At 47.7% G+C, this 22,110-nt stretch overlaps 2 protein-coding genes across 5 annotated transcripts in view; both read right to left on the reverse strand.

Annotated features, from left to right (window-relative positions):
* Window positions 1-9,254, reverse strand: TMEM39B (transmembrane protein 39B). 4 transcript variants are annotated; one of them, XM_055798169.1, is made up of 9 exons: window positions 9,116-9,254; window positions 6,579-6,787; window positions 4,482-4,701; window positions 4,101-4,184; window positions 3,273-3,427; window positions 2,385-2,664; window positions 1,330-1,517; window positions 745-865; window positions 1-377 (listed from the first exon to the last, which is right to left on the reverse strand). In XM_055798169.1, exons 2-9 carry the CDS (start codon window positions 6,704-6,706, stop codon window positions 141-143), a joined length of 1,413 nt encoding a protein of 470 aa, XP_055654144.1. In that variant the 5' UTR covers window positions 6,707-6,787; window positions 9,116-9,254; the 3' UTR covers window positions 1-140. The 4 variants fall into 4 exon arrangements, with proteins under 4 accessions (XP_055654144.1, XP_055654140.1, XP_055654142.1 ...); XM_055798165.1 differs by having other exon boundaries at window positions 2,328-2,664; XM_055798167.1 differs by lacking the exon at window positions 9,116-9,254 and adding an exon at window positions 8,699-8,802 and having other exon boundaries at window positions 2,328-2,664.
* KHDRBS1 (KH RNA binding domain containing, signal transduction associated 1) overlaps window positions 8,985-22,110 on the reverse strand; it is a 23,152-nt gene continuing 10,026 nt past the window's right edge. The window contains 5 exon segments of the mRNA XM_005239788.3: window positions 8,985-15,768; window positions 18,156-18,214; window positions 18,532-18,599; window positions 19,526-19,739; window positions 20,614-20,750. Coding sequence (XP_005239845.2) covers window positions 15,671-15,768; window positions 18,156-18,214; window positions 18,532-18,599; window positions 19,526-19,739; window positions 20,614-20,750 — 576 coding nt within the window. The 3' untranslated portion in view covers window positions 8,985-15,670.

The following is a 22,110-nucleotide window of genomic DNA, read 5'->3' on the forward strand; positions in this document are numbered from 1 at the left end:
TTGGGAGTAAAAAAATATGTTTTTTCCTTTTAATTACATCAGTTATCAAAGAAAAAAAAGCAGTGGTAACAAAAATACAAAGCTCTGAGGGTTTCTTGTTTTGTTTGTTTTGTAATAAGCTGAGCATCAGTGCAATTGTTTTAATTTAACTTCTGCTCTGAGTCTCTGCTGGCAGAGTATGAGTAGGCTTTGCCCAGCACCAGACGGTCACGCAGCAGCTTGAAGAAGGCGTAGTAATTGCTGAAGAGGATCAGAGCCAGCGAGATAGTCTGGTGCCACTTCTCTGACGAAATCAGCGAGTAAAGCTGGTAGAAGATGACGGCTCCTTCCAGCAGAATCAGGATGTTGAGGATTCTCAGTGGTTTGCTGAAAAAGAACTGTAGGAGAGACCACAATAAGTCACCGAGGAAGGTCAGACAGACCCTTTGGGATGTGTGAGGCAGAGGTCTACGACAATTCCTCTGGGATTCCCCTCTGGAGACGCAACATTCACCCATGAAGGGCTCCAGACAGAGCCCCGATTTGCAGGGGCCAGAGTCGCCCTTCTGGCAGCACCGACGGGAGATGTGGGACTAACATGAAATGCCGTGCCAAAGCCCACTTGTCCCACCACCCTGGAACACCCCGTGGGCAGCTATCCTGCTCGGAGCGCCAGCTCACGCAGCCCGAGGCGTTCAGGACAAGGGGACCGTGCCCCTGCCGAGCCACCACACCTCGGTCCCCAGAAAGGAGGCGCGATCTTACGTGAAAACGGAAGTGCGAGACGTCCGAGGGCACTGCCACGTTGTAATGACCCACAGCTTTGTACACGTTCTTGCTGTGTTTCACTAACACTCCCTGTGGCCACATGCACTCCTCTGTCCACCTGCAGGGAACGAGCAGAGAGCCCTTATTTCTATCTCCACAGCTGAAGGGGGGGGGGGTGTCTGCTGCCTTCCCACCATCAGCCGGGATAACGCCCGCGCTATTTCCGCAGCGTTGGCCTGCCATCATTTACCGGGGCAGAATCTGGCCTGCTGAGGCACGTAACTACGGCAGTGACAAACGGCAGCTACCTGTGCCCAGAAACAGCAGGCATCTCGCTAAAAATCGTATCTGCTTGCTGCGCTTGGAAGTGGACAGTACAGATAGCGTCTGCGCGCTGTCAGATGTGTCAGCCGACAACTCTGCTTTCATTTTTCTTTCTCTCTCTCTTTTTTTTTTTAAGCAACAGAAGGAGGACAAAAGATAGCTGGAAAGCTGAGCTCCCCCATCCAGCCTCTGCTCACGCCAACAAGCATGCCAACTAAGAGAAAACTCCAGCCCTAGCCCCAGGAGAGAGTTCCTTACTGATGCTGCAGCACATTGGAGCAGAGGGCTGGATCGACCTTCTGCCAGCAGCCCAGGTGTGCGGCGGCTTTATGGAGCAAGTCACAGTAGCGCGCGGGTAAGAGGTACTGCATCAGGATCACAGACGTACTGATGGAAACCAGAAGGAAGAGTTCACACGACCAGCGTTTGTCATAGTACTGAGTGTTCTGTGAGGGGGACAAGAAGAACGTGGGACAACGTGTTTGGACAGCCTCACCTAACAAAGCCATCAAAACACAAATCACTCAGGCAGGTAAAACAAGGGCTTTTTCACGGAGCTGTTCATCTGGCTTGAAAAAGAAGCGCCCACATAGGACGGCTGCTGTACAACTCCTGAACACGCCACAGCGAAACATTTATGGTATCATCACCCACCGCCAAAAAGAGGGAGATAGTTCCTGATGCTCCCCCAGCTCAGCCGACAATGGGTGGGAGCACCAGCCCCTCAGGGGAAGGGGACTTGGGCTCACCCCCGAGGTCTGACATATTTACTATGTTATTCTCACTGTGAAACATATTAGGAACTTCAATAAAACAGCTAAGAAACCTAGCAAGGTTCTTTTATTAAGGTCTGCCTCCCCTATTAAGGTCAATCCCCTTGTCCTGGAGCCCCGTCCTCACAGAAGGTCAGCGTGCGAAGGACTGGCTGGCCTGGAGTCCTTCTAGCTTCACGGGGAGGCAGGAGGAAGGCACCGCTCCCTAACAGATGGATGCACACCCTCATGACAGAACACACCTCATCAGGACAATACTATCCTCTGTTTTCTGGAGCTTAAGCACAGCTAAACCTGGTGGGTTTTACTTCTTGCTTTTCACAAAGCTTCTGTGAACGGGTTTGTGACAGCCGACCAGCCCTCCGACTAACCTTGCCCACGCTCCAGTGAAGCAAAAAGCGAGAAGCAGACCTCCTCCACAACCCAGAGCCCACCTCCCCGCAGTCCTCCCCATCTGCAAGAGCCATGACGGCCCTTGCTCACCTTCACAAACCAGACCGGCACAAAGGCCACGTAGTAGGCACTGAGCATGGAGCTCACCAGCACCTCTTTCATCCGCCAGTTAAAGTCCATTTTCAGGTATTCCACCTCATTGCGGATGAGATCTGGGGAGAGGCAGCAGGCGTGAGTGGGCATGGCTTCCATGCCGTACATCTGACGAGTGTGCTGCTTCCAGGTTTCCTTTAGGACAGTCAGGTAGTCCCGGCCCCTGGAGTTCACCTCGCCGGTCTCTCTGGGACCGATGTTGGCCACCTGGGAGAAGAGGCCTGTCTTCCGAAAGTCACAGTTCAGCTGAAGGAAGGGAATGTACATGCCAAACCTGGAGCAGCAAAGTGCAGAAAGGCGGTTACTTCCCTACGAGCTCCCCATGAAACGCCTGGCAGCGCTGTGTTCACATCCCCCTCCTAAATGGCATCTAGTACCTACATAAGCTCCAGGAAAGAGCTTCACCAGTCTGATCTCAAACACAAGCCCCACGTCTCAGATCTTTATGAGATGCTTTCTCCTGCATCTACCAGAAAGAAGGGAGCTACTTCCTCTACTGGAAATAGAACTGGCTTCCTTTTGTTAGTTAACGTGAAGCAGGGAAGCTGTTTGATTCACTCCACCTGGCAGAGGCACCTAAGAACTAAGGTAAACCGAAGACACGGGTTCTCTCAATACCATGAGAAAAGCATACAATCCTTTTCAGAGAACACCAGAAATCTAGTAATTAATGCTTTCATTAAAGCTGAAATATAGGTAAATTAAAGATATGCCCTGCCACCGAGAAGAAATGTGACGCAGCAAGAGGGAAAAGGGTAGTTTAAGTTCTGTTACCAGGTAATTGAGTGTTTATTTACTTTCAGGTTTCATTTCAACTGAGCAACACTCGCTGCAGGGAAGCAACATTAGAAATCACACACAAGTGACAGAAGAGATACTTACGGGTAACACAGGAACAGGAGATTAAGGAAAGAGTAGGTTCTGAAAAGGTGAATTATTGATCGACACAAACTCCAGCCTGTGCCAGTGAGAACAGCAAACCGAGTGATCACGAGGAAAATAGAGCGTGGCAGGGAGACTTTGCCACTCTGTGAAGCCTGTGGGAAGAGAAGAGAGAGCTGGGCAGAGGGGAGACCAATTCACTCTTCCTACAGGGAGCAAACGGCAAATGAGCAGCACTCAATCTGTAAAATCAACTCCATACGCATGAAGGAAGAGCTAGTGAAAGGCTCTGCTGGACTGCCACCAGGAAGGGGAGGCCTTCTTGTAGCTGGGAGTCTGGACTCTCCAAATCCCAGGGCCCCATTCCTCAAGCTGGAGTGAGGAGAGCTCTCAGGGTTTCTTGTTAAGGTCTCGAGTTATCGGGGTGACCAGCCTACTCTCCTGGACCTGCTCCCCGCAGAAAGCTTCCGCAGTCAGCAGAAACCAACCTACACCAGCTCCTCCTTGCAAGAAAGCTCAAGTAATTAAGAGAACAGGAGAAGAGCCAAATACTGTTCTTTGCAAGAAAGCAAAGCAGAATTACTACAGTCTAGTTGAGACAGTAATTCAGAAACAATCACAGAAGGACAGAGTCACAAGCAACGGTTTGAGGTGCTCGTTTCTGGTCTACGTTCTTCCCGTTAGAAACCGTGCCTAGGTTTTTGACTTGGCCATAGCACAAAGTTCTTTAGAAAGGGGCAAAAGAGTTTGGAACTGCAGAAGGGACACACGGCTTTACATTTTGCCTGAGAGGAAAGAACGGTTCTGAGATCTGCTTGGGGACTTTACCTCCTTCACAATAGCACCGATCAGCCGGCGTGCCAGGACGATTGTTGTCACTGTCAGCACGTTGAAGTCAATAAGATGAAAGTTCTGCGGTGACAAAAACAAAATGATTCCACTTTCCATCAGGCAGCAGAAACCCACATTCACCAGAGAAGCTCCCAAGTTACTCTCTTCTCCTCGGACTCTCTCTTCCAAGACCAGAAAGAGAATGCCAAGCAGACAGCCAGTGCCCAAAATTCGCCAAATAACAGTCACGTGAGCAACCCTCCAGGGCTGCAGAGTCACATGTGGTTTGCATCAAACATATATAGAAAATTTTATGTCTAACAACCCAAGAGACAGTCTGTGAGTATCACCGGACAGCAGCTGTCCTTTGGTGCTTACCAATGACGTGTGCGAAGGCGGATGGGAGGGTGGGTACCACCACACAGTTTTGTAGATGTTGATGTAGTGGACAAACAGAGCAACGAGATGACAGAAGAAGAGCTGGAGTTCAAACAGCACACTCCTCTCCACAGGCAGCTCTGGGATCTTACAGTGCCGGAGGGGGACGACTGTCTGAGTTGCCAACGGTGGGCTGGAAAGGCCTGTACCTGAACCGCTCCTACCAAGGAAAACCAAAAGCCTGCAGTCACTTCCCTGAGATAAACACAGCGCTGCCCTCCAGCCCAGTTGGTGGCCTAATACTGACTGAGAAACCTAAGCTGACTGTCACGGTCAATGGCTGCCACAAACCAGAAGTGCCAACACCCTGAAGATGGCTAGAACGCCTGCTACAGGCAGATGTGAGCAGGAATTTGCCCAGCGAAAGGCAGATTTGGAACCAGGCCAGCCTACAGCACCAGGTCATTCGATATTAAATCCCTTGCATTGAGTCAGGTTCAAAAGCTGTGGCTGTGTTATGCTATTCAAGGGGCAACCAGTGGCCCTCTTAATTAATTGGAAGCTTTTAGGCCTCCAGTTGCTATTTAGATTTCTAAGAGCGCTTGAACATGAAATACAGAGCAATTAAACACAAGCCCTTTCTCATTCTTCAACTTCTATTCAACGGTGGAGGAAAAACAAGTTTAGTCAGAGGTGTGTACTCCTGTGTGAGCACGCACACAATCCCAGACAGCAAACCTTTTAATCAAAGGGAAGGGAATTAATATATACTAGATATATCTCCCCTGATTTGCAATCTCTAAATAACAACAGTCAAAGGAATCTGGGTGTGGGTTTCAAAGGAATTACAGAGCACAAACTCCTATTGAAAATCCCAAAATGAAACCACAAAAGTCTCCCGAGTGTGACTGCAGAAAGACTTCTAGCCTAGGGGTGGACACAGGTGGATCAGTCCGTGCTTTTTAAAACAGAAGGCTGGCAGCCTAAAACAAGGCCATGCGTGAGGGAAAAGCTTTAGGAACCCAAGCTGTCTCTCCAAAAGCCCCAGATTCCCAAGCTGACAAGACTGATTCACCTCCTCGGGATTGATACATCCACCAATAAACTCCGCTCCTGTACACAGAGCAAGAGTTCCTGTTCTGGTCCTCCAGAAAAGGGCTTTAAATATAAATACAAAGCCTTTTCTGCTTTGAGCAGACACAGGAAATCTAAGGGTGTCCTTGCAAGAGCAGCAACAAGGCTCTCATATCCATAAAGCACTTTGGGACTCCTCAGCCTGGACTGCCATGTAGTGACGGGTATCAGAGGGTACAGCTCCGGAGAAAAATCATTAGGGGGAAAGTGGGGCATGGACTTGTACTGCCTTAGCTACTGGTGGTAAGGGCCTATATGCATGCTCTCACAGCAAAGTATGTACAAGGTGGATTGCTCCACCTTCTGTGGCCTTGCAATAACTTGTTTGAATAACTGTATCCCTGTAAATTTCTTGGCCTAGGGCTGTAAGCAGGGAGTATGTTAAGACAGATCTAACATTTTCTTTGCAGAGAGTTCATAAGGCACCTCCTGTTTACGCATTGCTGTCGGTGCTCTGCTTCTCCTTCCTCTTCTCTACCTCAGTCGCAGAAATGCAACCAGCCAGCTAGGCTAGAACCCGGAAAAAAACCACAACCAAACTCACAGCCTACACAACACCTGACCTAGCTAAACTCTACCCCAGAAATGCCTCACCTGACATAAACTTCAGGGCACAGGAGATGTAGAAGCTGAACCCCAGAGTCAGGCTTTGGATAAAAATTTGTCTCTACTCTTACTTTCCACTAAATGGTCACTAAAAGCTTTTAACGCTCCTGGAAGTCTGTCACAGTCTGCTAAAGCATTTAACAGTCTCAGGCAAATTAGAACCCACCTATCCCCACTACATGTGGCATGGACACTGCCACATACAGAAAAAGGATTTCAGCTAGACACTGGGAATTAACAAACTGCTGAGCCACTGGAAAACCAGCAGTGTGTGAGATGGGGAGATACAGGTGGCCTCACACCCGCCTCGGAGAGGAGCAGCTGGCTAGATGTGAAGACGTGGAGAGCCAAACGTACCTGGTGCGTGAGCGCACACCCGTGACGGAGGAGCTCGTGGAATGGCCGGAGCCGCCAGCGGCCCCAGGTTCACAGAGGGGATTTCGGCAGTAGGAGGTACGGTTAGGACCCCGCCTTCCCCCTGCCATAACAACAGAGGGTGCGAAGGCCTGTTCTTCAAGGTGGCTTCTCTGCTGTTCACTGCGTGATTATGTCTTCAGTCCTTAAAACTGAAAGGAAAAGATTTATCATTTAAGGCTCATCCTGCTTACCACACCCTGGTGACCGGCAGTAACCTATCGCTCCCTCTGCCAGCTTGCAGCACAAAGCAGAATAATGCAACTTTGCTCAGCCCTTTTCTCTATCTCTTGTATTTGCCAGAGGCTATAGATGCGGCCCCAGATAGCCCCTGACGCTCCTAGGACATGCAGCAGCTTGTTAAGGTACTGCAAATTCATCGAGAGTTTAAAGCCTAACGTATGCAGACTTCCACGGGAGCAGGAAGAAGCTTTTCAGGCCTCCCTCCCAACCCAAGGCAGTTTACAAAGAATTTAATCTGCCTTGCTGTGGTGTTATCCCTGTTTTACAGGCAGAGCGATACACTTACCGAGATGCTAAACACTTCGCTCAAAGGATTCGGTAAATTGGGGATATTACCTAAGTCCCCTTTTGCCCAATTTTGTGCCGGAATCAAAGATTCACAGCTCTTTTAAAGGGACGCTGCAAAAGCGCACAAAAGGCCTTCTTTTTTTTTTTTTCTCCTTTAAGACAGGGAAAAAGAAGCATTTTTAGGGTATTTGTTGTTGCTGTATGTTTGCATGACACAGAGCTCAAGAGGACGTTAGCCCAAAGTTAGCTTTTCTAGAGCTTGCTTGCCACAGTGTAAACAATAACACGAATACCAAGGTTTTAAAAACCTTCTCTGAATCCTGTTAAACTTTAGAGGAATCTACACAACTTAGAGGAACGACAGGGTGATGACATGCCATTTACTAGAAGCGCAATCTGAGCTGTGAAGGATCTCGGATCAGTTCGTATCAATTGCTTAACATTTTCTGATCACTAATTTCCAGTTTGCATCACGGAGCAATCAGCATCTAGAGTAAAAAAAATAAATTGCTTAAGGCTTAAGAGACTGTGCTTAAAGAAGTTTTAAAGCTTATGCTGAGCTCCGGAGTCCTCCAGCAAACTGCTGCACTAGCGCCAAAGAAAGAGGGACAGGGAGCAAGGGGGCTGCACCCACAAAAAGCAAAGATACCCCAAAGATGGGTGCTATCACACGGGCCAGTGGGGCACAGCGGTGGCTGCAGCACTGGAGAAACTGGTGGGGACAGAGCAAAGGGCAGAAAGCCCAGTATGTGTCACGGCACACGGAGCCCTTGTGACACAGAGGTGCTGGCAAACAGGGCAGGCTGTGCATGGGGGGCCCCCCCAGGGTACGACACGGGCTGTGTTGGGGGCACCAGATGGGCAGGACTTTGGAGGGAGGCGAAGGCAGCGGGTTTGAGCCCAGGACACCAGGAGAAGAGAGTCTGACAGGGAAAAGTGGTAGGATGCAAGTGTCGGGGCCGGGAAGAGAGCAGGGGAGCAGAGCCGGGAGCTGCAGGAGCTCCGAGGGGGGCTCTGATGGAGCAGGGGCGGCTGTGGGGGCGCAGGCCAGGGGCTATGGGGTCTGCAGAGGCGCTGGCAAGAGCCACAGACCCTTCAGGGGCGCAGGCACAGGCTACAGGGGACAACTGGGGATTCCGGGGGCACAAGTGGCTACTGTGTGGGGGCCGCAGGGCCTCGGGGGGGGCAACAGGGTAACGGGGGCTATAAAGGCCCCTGGGGCGCAGGCCGGGGCTGCGGTGGAGCTGTGGGAGCTCCGGGGGCGCCGAGCCCCAGCAGAGCACCGGGGGGCTCTGGAGACCCCACCGGGGGTCCGAGAGAGCGGCGGGGGCACACGAGGGGCTGGGGGCCGGGGGTCCGGGCCAGGCCGCGGCGCGGAGCCGCCCCCCTCAGGGCGGCGGGCGGGGCCAGCTGCAGGCTCCCCGGCGGCCGCTCGGCCCTCTCCCCCCCTCCCCTCCCCCCGCCCGCCCCTCGCCCCCGTCCCGCCGCCAGCCCCGGGGCCCGGCTCCGTCCCGCCGCTCGGCCGCCCTCACCCATCTCCGGCCGCCGCTCCGCCTGGCGCCGGGCACAATATGGCGGGCGGGGCCGGCGGCGCGATGGCGGCCGGTAGCGGCCAAACCTCCTGCGCGCCGCCCGGCCCCGCCCCGCCCCCGCCGGCCCCGCCCCCGCGTTTCGAGGCTGCCCCCCCCCCGGGTACCCCCCCTGGGGCACAGCACCCCCACCCCCATCAACGCCGCAACAGGGAGAGAAGCAAGGGGAAAACCTGATGCCGTTGAAACCCCACACCCCAAATTAAAAATAAATAATAATAAAAAAAAATTCAATGCCAGGCCTTTATTACAGGGAATGACTAATCACTTTCAACATCTGTCGGATGCTTCTCGCTAAATACCAGCTGCAGAAGGGCTTGCCAGTTTTCCTAGACAAGTTATTTTAACGCCGTGATTCACCTTGATACGTTTTCCCCGCAGCATCCTTCCTCCATCCCCTCCGCTCGTGGGTGTCGGTACGGATGGCGCGTTACACAATCCCAGATCCAACCTGCCTGGGCTGGAGGCAAAGCTGTCTCCGAAATGGATGAACCTTCACAGGGCTGATCTTTCCATTTCCTACGTCGGGCAGGAGCCGTCAAAACCCAGGAGCATCCGGGCACCTGCGGCTTTAACAGTCTTCCAGCAATAACAACAGAGGTAACAGGTGGGATGTAGTGATGTCAAGTTAAAAACAGGTTTGTGGAACACCATGTAGAAGCCTTTGGTTGCATTTCGGCCTAAAACCAATAGTAAAAGTAATAGCTTCATCAGAAAACTTTCTATTTCACAAGAGTTACTGCTCTCCAGCGAGGCTCCGGTGTTCCAACGCTCAGCCGGAGCTGGCAGGTTCCTCCCGCCCATCCACAGCAAAGCCAACGGCATCTTCACCAGGTTCCTTTATCAGCTCGTTGGAGATTCATCCCGCTTTGCAAAAGGAGCAAAACGAGTGTGGAAACAAACATTTCTATTAAAACATATGGTAACGATGGAAGGCTCGACTGAGCAGCAAGAGCCAAGGTTTCTGTTCTGTGCTCACAGGAACGGAGCTTCCCAAGTCGAGAAAGAGGAGGAACATCCACATTCGAGACGGGAATTCCCACGGGCCCTGACTAACCTGCAGGAATTCCTCCCCCTCAAAGCTTACAAATGGGGCACGTGTCCAACATCTCATCCGAGACGCTATAGGTTTATCAACGAAAGAAGAATTTCCCCCAGCCCTGCCTTCCTCCCCAAAAGCACCACATGTACTTGCTCCTCGCAGCCCAGCCAGGAGCCGTGCGAGCGGCAGTGTCTCTTTTCCCCTGCGTCTCCCAGCAGACAGGGCACAGCTGGTCTCCTCTCCGCTGGGATCGCTTGGAGGGTCTATCGGAGACTGCAGGACCCCCCCCAGCCCCAGCGTTCTTTAGGAGAGCAGCAGCAAGGGAAGACGCATACGTTTAAACTGTTTCTCTTGGCTCTGTTCGTGATAGATGCTCTCATACAAATTTAAAAACTCATTCTGTACAAAAAGAATCATCTGCTGTAACAGCCGAATGGGGAATCCAGCTGTGCACTTAAACAACTTCCCAAATACGGCATTTTACAGAGGGTCACATCAAGGTAACGTTTTAGTCTTACTGGAAGTGTTTGAAATGAAACATAAAAACACCATAGGTTAAGTTGTAAAGCTTGTAGCTACTTGCTTGGTTTAATAATCTGAACAGCAACTTGAAACCAGGGGTGAGGAATGGGCAGGGTAGGACAGTCTCCTGCCAGGAAAAGCTGCTGGGGACATCTCTGCAATACCAGCTGGAGCATTTTTCCTACAAGCTCCGTTTCACACTCCTGTTGCTGTCCAAGCTACTACGGACCGCTACGCATGGCGAGACCTCACCGAGGAGGTGTAAAGTCCAGGTCTGTACCAGCTCCAAGCAGGGTCAGCCTGAATATTTATAGCAAAGGGCTGGACCAGAGGCTGAAGCAGCTGCGGCCACTCGGAGCAAGGGCCGGAGCAATGGGGCTGCTGAGGCACGGAGCGCTCTGCAGCAGGAGGATGTTTCTAGAGCCAGGCTTCTCTTGGGAGAAACGGTATTGTTGGGGAAACACTTCCACAGAGGAGACGTGACTGCTGCTGTACATCACACTGTGCAGGACAATATGTTCTTTACCAAAATCCTACAAATAAGATAATGTGGGTTAGCCCTTTGGGGGAAATCAGGAGATGAAAGGTCAGTGGCGCTTGCGAGCGCACAGCCAGCAGAATACTACCTCCAGTGGCTACGTGTCAGCAGAAAAGGGAAGGTTATTTAGGTGACTCAGACTTCAAGTACTCAAAGGAATCTCTACCCCTCACAAATTTCAGCGAGCCCTGTGTCACCCCTGGAACGTCTGGCTAATTAGAGCATCTTTGAGAGACGTATCTGACGCTGATGGCTATTTTGGGATCTCAAATTAGCTTTTGCAACACTCTAGGCTAAAATCTGAATATACTAACGCTATGAGAGGGAGGAAGATGTTTGATGCAGGGCATGTTTTCAAAATACTTTTAGCATATACAGTTATTTCAATATATTAAGATTTACATTCCTCCATAACATTAAAATCTTTCACATAACCATGCAACAAATGCAACGCACAAGCAAGCTGTATTACTCCAAAGGCAGTGTCATAAGATCCGCTTCTACTGGTAAAAACCTGCATCATAATAGATGATCTCTATCAAATCTTTTCCACTTGATATAAAAGCTGTGCCTATTAAGAAAGAAATGGGAAAGATTGGTATAACACCATATAAATTGATGTTCCAATTACATTGTAAATGAAGATGCATTCAATAAACAGGCCACAAATCCAGACACGCTATGAGTTCCCCTAGCAGAAAACTACGGATCCAATTTTCAAGTTATAGTCAAAGAACCGAGGCTAATCTCACGCTCTTGTGGCATTTCCACATATTAGCACTTTCTCGTTCCTCATACTCCTAAGATAAGAGAAGCTCGTTTGGTAGCTTTACAATTCCAAATAAAACAAGACTTATGTCCTTCTATGTCCTACGCCCAGGGCCTTTCATGGCTGTCTTTTGAAGCCATTAGACTTCTTCAGCATTGCAAGGGTTTATTTCTTTGTTTTTTTATTTATGGAGCTCAGACTTTCAGTGATCTCCAGATTCGAGAGAAAGTGATTAGCTGTCCCCAAAGGAAACGCTTATGGCTGCTGCCTTTGGGCCTGGAGGGAGATGTGTCCTTGCTGTGTAAGCAGGTCACTCCACCGATGCGTGATAATCTCCTCAACCAAGGTACCACTCGGTTTGCAAGCACTGGTGTGCGTTTTTTAAGGTATTGATTGGAGAACCAGCCACCAGTGGGGCCACAGCAGCCGCCAGAGGGAGCCCCGCTGCTGTGGGTGCTGATCAGCACCCATAGGTGCCAGGGGTCCATCACCCCTGCTGGGGGTCCATCACCCCTCCCGAGGGCTCAGGGCGTTCACTTGCCATGGGTGCTGACCTGCACCCAAAGGTGCCGGGGGTCCATCACCCCTCCCGAGGGCTCAGGGCGTTCACTCGCTGACACCAGGCACGCAGCCCTGCGGGGCTTTGAGCTAAATGTGTTCCAGCCAGGATGGCGCGACCACAGATGGAGCCACGTCAGGCCACAACATCAGACAAAAAGCCATAAAAGACCAGCCAGTGGCCAGATCACATTTCAGAGCCCGTCGATGGGGGTGTGGAAAGGTTAGAACTAGCAAGGTCTAGCTGGGCAGCATCTGGTCTAAAAATCTGTGGTGTATGATTTTAATGCATTATGGACTCATAGAGGAATTCTTATTGAGCCATTCCTTGAGCTGCTCCGTTTCTGGAGCGCTGGGTAACAACTTCGACGCTACTCTGATGCTGAGAGCACTCTCATGAAGGTCAGCACCCCAAATGGGAATCAGCTGCAAGAAACACATCTTACTACATTTTCCTCCTCAAATCCACTTAAAACCTCCTTCTCCGTGGGCTCTCGGTGGGAGAGCTCTACACAGGTACATACTGAAGCCTCCTCCACACCGCGACCTCTGCAAGAGCGTCAGTCGTGCAACTTGCCTTTCGCAAGAGTAATTTATTTGTGCGTCTATAAAGAATGGCTTCAATTTAGCAGCTCAGATGGTGCCGCCCTTCACTTCCCACACAGAACATGTTAGCAGCTTGCAAGGGGTTGCAAAAATAAACAAACTCACCCACTTCGTGTTGCCCCTGCTCATCTTCACCCAAGTGATTCATAGCGATGTACTCTTGACTCCTGCAAATTGAAGACATTTGTGAGTCTCCTTAATGCAAGCACAAATCAAAAGAAAAAAAAAAAAAAAAAGAAAAAAAAGATTCCTGCATGCAATTACACAGGAAGGAAAACATGCAACTTAAGCTGAGCTTTGAATATTTCACAGTAAATATCAATACTGGGGTCTAAAAAGGGCCATCATTTTACATTTTTAAATAACTGAGCAGAATTTTTTTTTGGCAGTAGCAGGACTATCTATATTCGTTGTCATTTTACATCTTTTGATATTTAAGCTCGCCGATTCCTTTTTGCCCACATTACATTACAGTGCATTTTCAAAGGGCACATTATTAAAGTTATTGCTAATTTATGCAGAAGCATGTTTTTTTTTAAATGTTTATTTTAAACATTTTTTGCAAATTTTTACATTAAACTTAACATCTGAAGAATTGTTTCAATAAAGTTTATGCAAGTTGCCGTCACAGTTTATGTAAAAGAGAAATGTGCTATTAAAATCAGACATTTAGGTTACCTTTTGGGTTTTGCGATGCATGTTAGCTTTACACATCCTGATTCTCCTGCGATAATTTTCCTTTAAAAGGGGGGCAATAGGGTGATCTTTTCATCAAGCAAGACATTATGCCCTGAAAGCTGACTCCAAACCATTGTTGAAAATTCAGTTATTTACACTTTAATAACAATCTACAAATACAACTTTTTGTTTTAAAAGTATTCCCCTCAATCATGCACTGCTACGAGCAGTTTGGCTCCTAATGCTCTATTTTTCACCCCCGAGCAGTTTAATTCTCTCCCCCTAGAACGCCAGATTCACCTGGCAGAAGGGAAATACAAACCATTTTTCATGTCTCTCTAAGAAGCAGTTTACTTTAAACTATTATATTATATATCTAGACATACACACCCTCTCAGAAGGATATGAGGAACAACTGCAGCATCCTTCTCAAACAAAGATACGTTTTTAAAGCGGCTTTCCAAGTAAAGGCCACCGTAAAGTAGGAAGGGCATCATCTCAGCCAAGGGGGTTAGGGGTGTTTACATAAAGCAGAAAGCAAGCTTCCTTCTCCTCCTGGTGGCAGCTAAGCCGGGGATTTTTTTCAGCATTCATTTTGTCACGCTACGTTTAAACCAGCCATTTCAGACTCAATCTGGAGTCTGCAGCCTGGCGTACACTGCGAGGCCACCTGAAATCTGAATCAGTAATTCAGCAAAGAACCATAAACACTTTCCAGCAGACTGAAGTCAGATTTCTGCCACAGTCCAGGATCAAACTGCTTTCAACAACTTCCAGGGGGTGAAAAACAATTTTGCTTGCCTTTTTTTTTTTTTTTTTTTTTTAAATTAAGCTCATCCAATGACCTTGATAAACTTTTTGTGAGAATTACAAAAACCACCATTTTTAGAATGTCTCCATGTTTTAAAAAGACAATTAGCTTTAGCATTAATTTAAATTTATTTGAAAAAAAATTGCTATTTTATTGCTCAACAAACAAAATGACAATTCATCACATTTACTTGGATTAAAAAAGGACTAAACTTTATTGACAAACTGCGGCAGACATTTTGACAAGTTTTAGCTACCTATTTAGGCAGACTTACACATGTAGCATTTAATCTTCAAGAACAGAGTGGGAGGACAGTGTACAAATCCAATTAGGACTTTATCCTATGTACAACGTGAAATTTTTCCTCTTTTTCAGCTGCAGTGTCCCTTTTTATGCAAAGCTAGTGTTGAGATACACTTGAACAAGTCAATGGGATTGCTAATAATGACAATTTTTTTTTGTCAGTTTTAAACTTGCACTGTGTTATCTGCCCCAAGCACTATAAAAATGAGAAGACTGTAATTTTACAGAGTTCAGACCTACTCACGTAATACTCTGTTTTCTAATATCAAACACTGGGCAATTAGAGCCATGCTTTAATTTGTTTTTCCCTTAAAAGTTCTTCATATAGAATCAAACTAAGAACCCCTTTACACTGAAACATCTGCTTCCCAAGCATCTCTCAACACCGCATGTTCGGGGCTAGATTTCAAAACCCACATAAGAAAAGTCAATTTTACAAACCTAATTTTTTTTTTCCTTTTAAGTCAATTACCTTTAAAAAATGCTATTTAATTTGTTTGAGGATCCTTTGTATTAAAATATAAATTTAAGATTCACCAGCAATCTGCTTTTAAGGAAAGTTTGACATCTGAGGTTACTTTTAAACGGTGGCAGCTACTACCGTTACATTATGATTTTAAATTCTTAAAAACAGCCCTGAATTTTGAAATGTAGCCTACTTTGGGATTCTGCAACTACAACTTTTATGGGTTCCTTAAAACCAAACTTAATAGGTTAACAAAACCTTAATTTCATAACTGCTAAGCAAAGCATGTCACTTTTGAAACTAACATTTTTAACTCAACTTTTTTTTTATTAAAAAAGGTACAGTTGTGTTTATCTAAACAACAAAGAAAGAAAAAGCCATCTACACACTTAGAAAAAAAAAATTAAAAGTCGGTCCTCTAAATCTATTTAACTCATTTTAAGATACTACGTACAGAAGCCAGAATGCAGGGTGAGGATGGAGTGGGAGAAAAAGGGCCACGAAGAAAAACAGTTAGACAATTACTTGTCTGGTGTGGGTAAAGCAACGGGAATCCTGGGAGATACAAGAATCAGTAACAACTGTTTGCTCATAACTGATATTTTTCCCTCATGTTTGTTTTTTAATAACGTCCGTATGGGTGCTCTCTGTAGGCCCCCTTCACTGGCCTGGCCGGCGGGGCCTTCAGGGAGGGCCTGGTTCCATTCCAGTCATCTTGCCCTGCGGAAAAGAGAGGGATAATGTCAAGGATGCGCTGTGAGCCCAGGGGCACAGAGGAAGTGGTGGTGCCGGCCAGGCTCCCCTCCGGAGTCGACGCAGAGATGTGGGACATCTTCACAGCAGTTTCACCCCAAAACCAGTCTGCAAAACACTCCGCTGTCCATCAAAACCTGTCATTTCCAGCACGTCTGATGTTACCAGAGAAAAAGCCCCTTGCGCGGGATCCCTGGGAAGCGTGCAGCTCCAACAGCCCGGCTTGGTACCAACTTGGACAAACCCAGTGCCTTTCAGCAGTAATTAATTTCAGCAGAGCTGAAGCCAGTTCACGGGGTAGCTCTGGCAGCCAGGCACGGCAGGTTGCAGCAGTCACGGCCCCTCAGGCTAGCAGCCAGCAGCACCTATAAGCCCGGGGTATGTATGGCTGGGGGGGGGGGGGGTTGCTACAGGTAGCGCTTCTCTCCTTCCCAGGCGCCCAGCAAGGCAGCTCCTGGATAATTGTGCCAAAATAATTAAGTGCCTACGCTGCTGTAGGATGGCAGTGCGTCTGACTGAACTTCTGACCTGTCTGCTTTCTGACTGTGACTTGCTGTTCCTTCACCTCCACGTTTAGAGAATCAGGAGATTTACAGCCGCAGCTCACGTAGCACCTGCTCATTTCTTCGGAGCAGACATCACCTGCTAGTGCTGTCCCAGCATCAACTCCTGATGGGACAAAGCGCTCGACAGGACAGCCCAAACCCTTCTGCTACATACAACTGCCACCGAAGCAAATGAAGTTCACACCCCTATTGTCCCTGAGCTAGCTCAAGCCCCAAATATCCAAGCTCAGCTTTCATTACGGCTTGTGCTTGCAACATTCAGACCTGCATGCCTGCCATTCTCTCCAAGGTCACCAGTTTACGAAAGCAAGTGTCTGAAGCCCAGAAGACAGCCGAGCCTGTTCCTACCACCATGGAGCACGTTTCCATTTTCTCAAAACTGTCTCCAGCCTGGCTCAACAATTTATTTCGCTAATTCTGTTTTCATGAAAGCAGAGACCAAAGGAAATTACTGTGGATAAACAGATTAGCTGTGGCAACTTCATGCCAAGTATACAATGAGCATTTTGGCCTTCATATCCCAGACAACACCACCGCTCTCCTACCAAGTAGGAGGCACAAAAGCCTCTTTGTGCTGCGTGACTAACACAGGCAACAAACCAAGCCATTGAAGGCAGGAAAGATAGCCAATGTTACTGACAGCAGCTGTCTACTCAAATGCATCTTGCATTGGAAAAGCATCCCAGGTTAGGCACCTGAATTTGAACTTCTCACGACTTAATCCCAAAACAGGGAACACCCTGAGGCTGGCACAGGAGACAGGCACCATATTAACAACTCTGCTTCCCTTTTACCGGCATGACACAGCAGAGGGTATTCCCAGTTCCTGAGGATCCCAGAAAGCCCCTCCAGCTGGTCATTACCTTCACTACCTGCATTCATTCACACCTTCAGGCAACTGACACTGCTAAAGGGACCGTTTTCAGTCCTGTGGATTTGCGTGCCATTAAGCAGCTCGCCGTAAAGCTTCCGTAACTTGTTTATAGTTCAGCTTGTTTACAGAGAAAGGCAAATGAATCTTACTCCTTGCCACACACAGATGTCATTCATAAGCTGGGCTATATGAACTGGCTTTAAAAAAACCCACATGCAGTCACCTAATCCTTTATTGCCAGCACCTCAGATGTAAGGCTTATTGTTTTCAACAGTTGGTGATTTACACAGTTCTGGCTAAGCCGGTCTCCCACACCCCTTAGTCTAGCCTAAATTGATAGCTTTACATAATTCAAATTAGCTAAACTTCATAGAACACTTCCAAGTCATATTGACCAAAATTTTTCCACCTAGTCAAAGGGAGGCCTTCATACAACATTTAAATCCGTTTTTCAAGCAAATGCATAGTGCAGAGTCAGTATCAGCTAGTGGGTTTTTGAGGATAAGGAAGCAGATGGAACCATGCACTCATCCAGCTCAATGAAATATAATCCGTGAAAACCAGACTGCAGCAAAAGTAGTGCTGTGGGTGGAAATCCAGAGCTCTTAAAATATTCTAAAGCTATAAGGAAATTAAAAGATAGTTCCTTAGTTAAAAACCGGAATTTTAAAAGTGTCACCTTTGAGACAATCAAGCTAGATAAGAACCAAAAAAACCACAGAACGCCTTTGGTTTTTCAGACCTGGATAATCTGTAGGGTAGAAATTTCTACCATGAAAACTACTTGAGGCCCTCCTCAGTAAGTTTTTGCTCGGAGGGTGGTGTGGCACTGGAAAACAGCTGGTTGGCCACAAGCAATTCCCAATTATGTGCAGCCCCCTTCCCTGTCAAAAGAACAGTATTCCCAGACATACCATAAGCTTCATAGGTTTCCTGTGCCTCCCCGTGTCCATAATCATAGTATTCTGTGTTCCTGGAAGAGTAATTATGTTGGTTATATTCAATGCTGAAATTGTATTCTTGAACTGACACAACTTGCAGAAAACACTAGAAAAGCAAAAATGCCCAATATTGCTCGTGGCTGTGGTGTGTCTGACCGCTGCTTTTACAGAACTGTCAAGGACACTTGGACACTCCCAAAAGTTATTTCTCAGGCACTCCTGGATTCCAAGAGAATAGGGCACTTTCCCTACAGCTCAAACTGAGAAATGAGTGCTTCCATTCCCTTATAAGAAAACAGAAAAAAGATCATGCATAATTTTCTCAGTAACAGACAGGAGACAAACTTACCCTTGGCCCTGGCTGTAGTAGCCTTCATACCCCTCATAGCTCTGGTCTGCATATGCATCATCATAGCCCTGAAATGGATGATGACAATAACGGCGTTAATGGAAGGACCAAAGCATAATGCCTGACCATGAGTAATGGCAAAACTGAATTCTGACTACAGCAGCTTTCAGAGGAGCCTGTGGCAGCAAAGGTGCTCAATCGTAAGATCTGCTTGTGTCCTGTGGCTAGGGAGGAATGAATATTTACATACTAATATTTACAATGCATTTGAAAGTCATTTATGTGTCTAAGGCTGCAGTTTTTCTGTGGTACAAATCCATGTGCCACGAGGCCTGTAACTTAGCTAAAACACAGATTTACAGGTAGGCAAAACCCAATCTATTAATTTATGATAGGTTTCAGTGGAAAAACTAGGAAGTTTTACCAAGAAAAGAAACAGATTCAGAGTATCAGTATTTGTGATGATTCCTAATAATGCTGTTGTGCATCAAACAGTTGTCTTGTTTTTCCTTTAGACTACCAAGAGCACAGATGCCAAGATAAGCTTGGCAGGAGGGTGGTGCTTAGTTCTGCGACTTGAAACATCATCATGTTAATTAACATAATTACTTCAAGGATTTTAAGGGAAGTAAGAAACTTTTGGTGTTTCTTGCTTAAAGAATTTTCTTGCAGGAAGAGAACGCAATGAGGACTACATCCATCTTTGTGATGTCATTTTTCTACCATGACAGTTACAGCAAACTTCAGTCTTGGGGCACATTTCAGCTTTATAAAAAACACCCCTTACCCTGTTTTTAGGACACTAGCAGTTCCCCTCTTTGAGGGCTGAAGAGGCAGAGCAGGTCACCCACCCAGCACCACAGCAGTGTCTGCACCAGCAGTCCCTTCTTCAAAGTGATCTTCCTGTGGTCACCCCTTATTTCAATAATGCTGAGTATCTAATAGATGGTCAGCTAGCTGGAATTCAAAACCCCAAAGATAGATAGTTTCTTACATATTCCTCGTAGGTTTCTGGTGCGGGAGGAGGAGGAAGCGGTATTCTCTGGATGCCAGTGGCACGTGCTCTGGGTGCAGGCGCACCCCGTACTGCTGGGGGAGGAGGAACTCCGCGGGCTACGGCAGCTCCCCTGGCAATGGCACCCCGCACTGGGGCTCCTCGCACAAGGGCCCCCCGAGGAGGAGGAGGGGGAGGACCGACACCACGCCCCCTGGAAAGGAGATGAAAAGGATTGTGAACAGCTACGGCCGTGCTGAATACTGAGGGCAGCGCATACGCTTCTTACACCTGCTTTAAAATGCAACAGCTTGATAAATAAATACAGTTACCAGCAACTAAGCCACTTCATCAAGAATGAAAGCGCAAGAATTCGTAGCATTGTTGTGTCACAGGATTTACAAAACCTCTTCTGGTATGAGAACTCTACTGCATTAGATGTTGTACAGACAAAGAAACAAATCTGATACAGAACTCTGGGCAAGTAATTTCTCAGAGTTCATTTTAAGCAACCCTCTATCACTAACCTGTAATGACTGCCAGACCTCCAGAACTGTAAAGATCAATGATGAGATGAGCAGGGATGCTTCTGGGCTAAACACTCAGAAGTAAAGACTTCCCCTGCATGAAATAGGTAGTGAAGCAAGAACTACAGTAACGGAGTTTTATCGCCAATTTATCCCAACACCTTGACAGCAGTGACAGAATAATGCCACCCTATAACTTTCAAGGGATGGTCAGTTTAAACTGAAAATGCTTATTCTGCTGAAGGCTACAGAAGCAAACATGACACATCTGCACGATTTTGTAGGCCAGTTTCTGATAGATTACTTTGTGAAGCTACCCATTTCAAACATCAAAAATAATACAGGAGGCATTCACCGTGCTAGATCGCACCTTGAAACATGCAAAACATTTGATGCCAGCTTGCTAAAAGCAAGCCTGCAACACAAGGCTAGAAAGCCTTGGCCAAAAGCCAAGGTCAAGGCCAACAGCTGATATGTAAGAACAAGTGGCTTAACCTCATCTGGCAGGACGACTCTGAGCAAGACACAGCATTTCCAGGTCCCTGCTTTTGGGAAAGGTACCTTGGAACAGGTGGAGGCGGCGGTGGAGCAGCTCCCCTTCCTCGCACGGGGACTCCTCGGCCGCGAGTTGGCTCTGGTACACCGTTCAGATAGGAGAGCTCCAAGAATTGCTCCTGACAGATATCATCCATCATATCCTAAGAAGAGGAAAGAGTAAACTCCAAAGAACAGCTAACTAGCCAGTCTGTGCTCCTGGATATGACAGGCTACCGTGCTGGAATCAAAATAACCTGATCGTCCTAAATTAAAATTTGCTGGTTAGTTTTACTGGGATTTGCTCAGCAGGCAGCACTGGACAACTTCCAGCTTTCTCCAAACTGGCCAAGACAGGCACATCACCTGCATGTCCAGGAGCTGCTGTGAGCTCTACAGCTGGTTCCTGGGGAGGAGACCTCTCTCATAGGTGCTCTAGAGGTACCTGATATTTGGCATCCCAAGGGCGTCACCAAGATTTATTTACAAATAGGTGAAGTCAGGCAAGATGTATCTCACCTCAAGCATCTTACAGCTGCCATTGAAAGGCCAGCAACTGGCAAGAGCCCACAGGAGGTAACAACAAACCGCTGTGCTCCTGACACACTAAAAGAACAGGGTAGGATGCAGCCTGACGAAGAGCAAACACCCATTTGCAAATCCAGGTCGTCTTTTCAAATTCTTAGGAATGCAGTATGTTTCTGACTCGGTGTATTTTTATGGTCTCAGGGGGATCTAGCTTCAGGAATTGGTACAGATCTCTGGTGACCCCACAGAAATCATCGCACCCCACCCCTCCCCTCAACACACAGGCAAGCTGAGCCTTGCACCAGCATCTTCACGATGCCATGGCAACACTACAAAGCAAGGAGTCTCCTACCAGATGTGTCTTCACAGCACTGCTGGCTTCCATAGTGACTTCTCTGTCAATTTTCACAACTTTAACACATTGTTTGAAGGCAGTGATAGATAAGACACTTTAAATAGCAAGGCCGCACACTTGCTTTAGCAGGCTGAGGTTCTGTACATCCCAGTGGCTCCTTGAAGATGACCTCTTTCCTTCAAAGACACTTCACAGCAATCTCTCCTCCTCTCTGTCTCAGACTCACAGAAATCACACAGTACCCATCCCTACTACCCACTGCTCTCAGGTTCCACCCGCCCCTGGTACTGCAGGCAGAACAGCTCAGCTCTCCAGGCTCAGCTGCAGAGCACGGTGCCAGGGTATACTCAGCTCTCTACCTGCCAGGTCTCTGAGCCAAGCCAGCCAGAAGCAGGGGGCTCTGTGCGCTTCTTTCCCATTTTGTTTTTTCCTAATTTAGCGAGCAACACTGTTGTTTTAATAACCTGTGAAAGACTCCTTCAAGTTCTGCAGTTCTTGGAGGGAATACTCTAGCATTGTCGTGTTACATACTGGCACAAAACTGACATAGATTTGACCACAAGGTCTTACAAGGTTCACCACTAGAAGACATCCCCAAACAGATTAACAACCATCATTGTATAAATGCCTGGTTAGCAAAA

The sequence above is a fragment of the Falco peregrinus genome, chromosome 3, assembly GCF_023634155.1.
Source record: "Falco peregrinus isolate bFalPer1 chromosome 3, bFalPer1.pri, whole genome shotgun sequence".
NCBI lineage: Eukaryota > Metazoa > Chordata > Aves > Falconiformes > Falconidae > Falco > Falco peregrinus.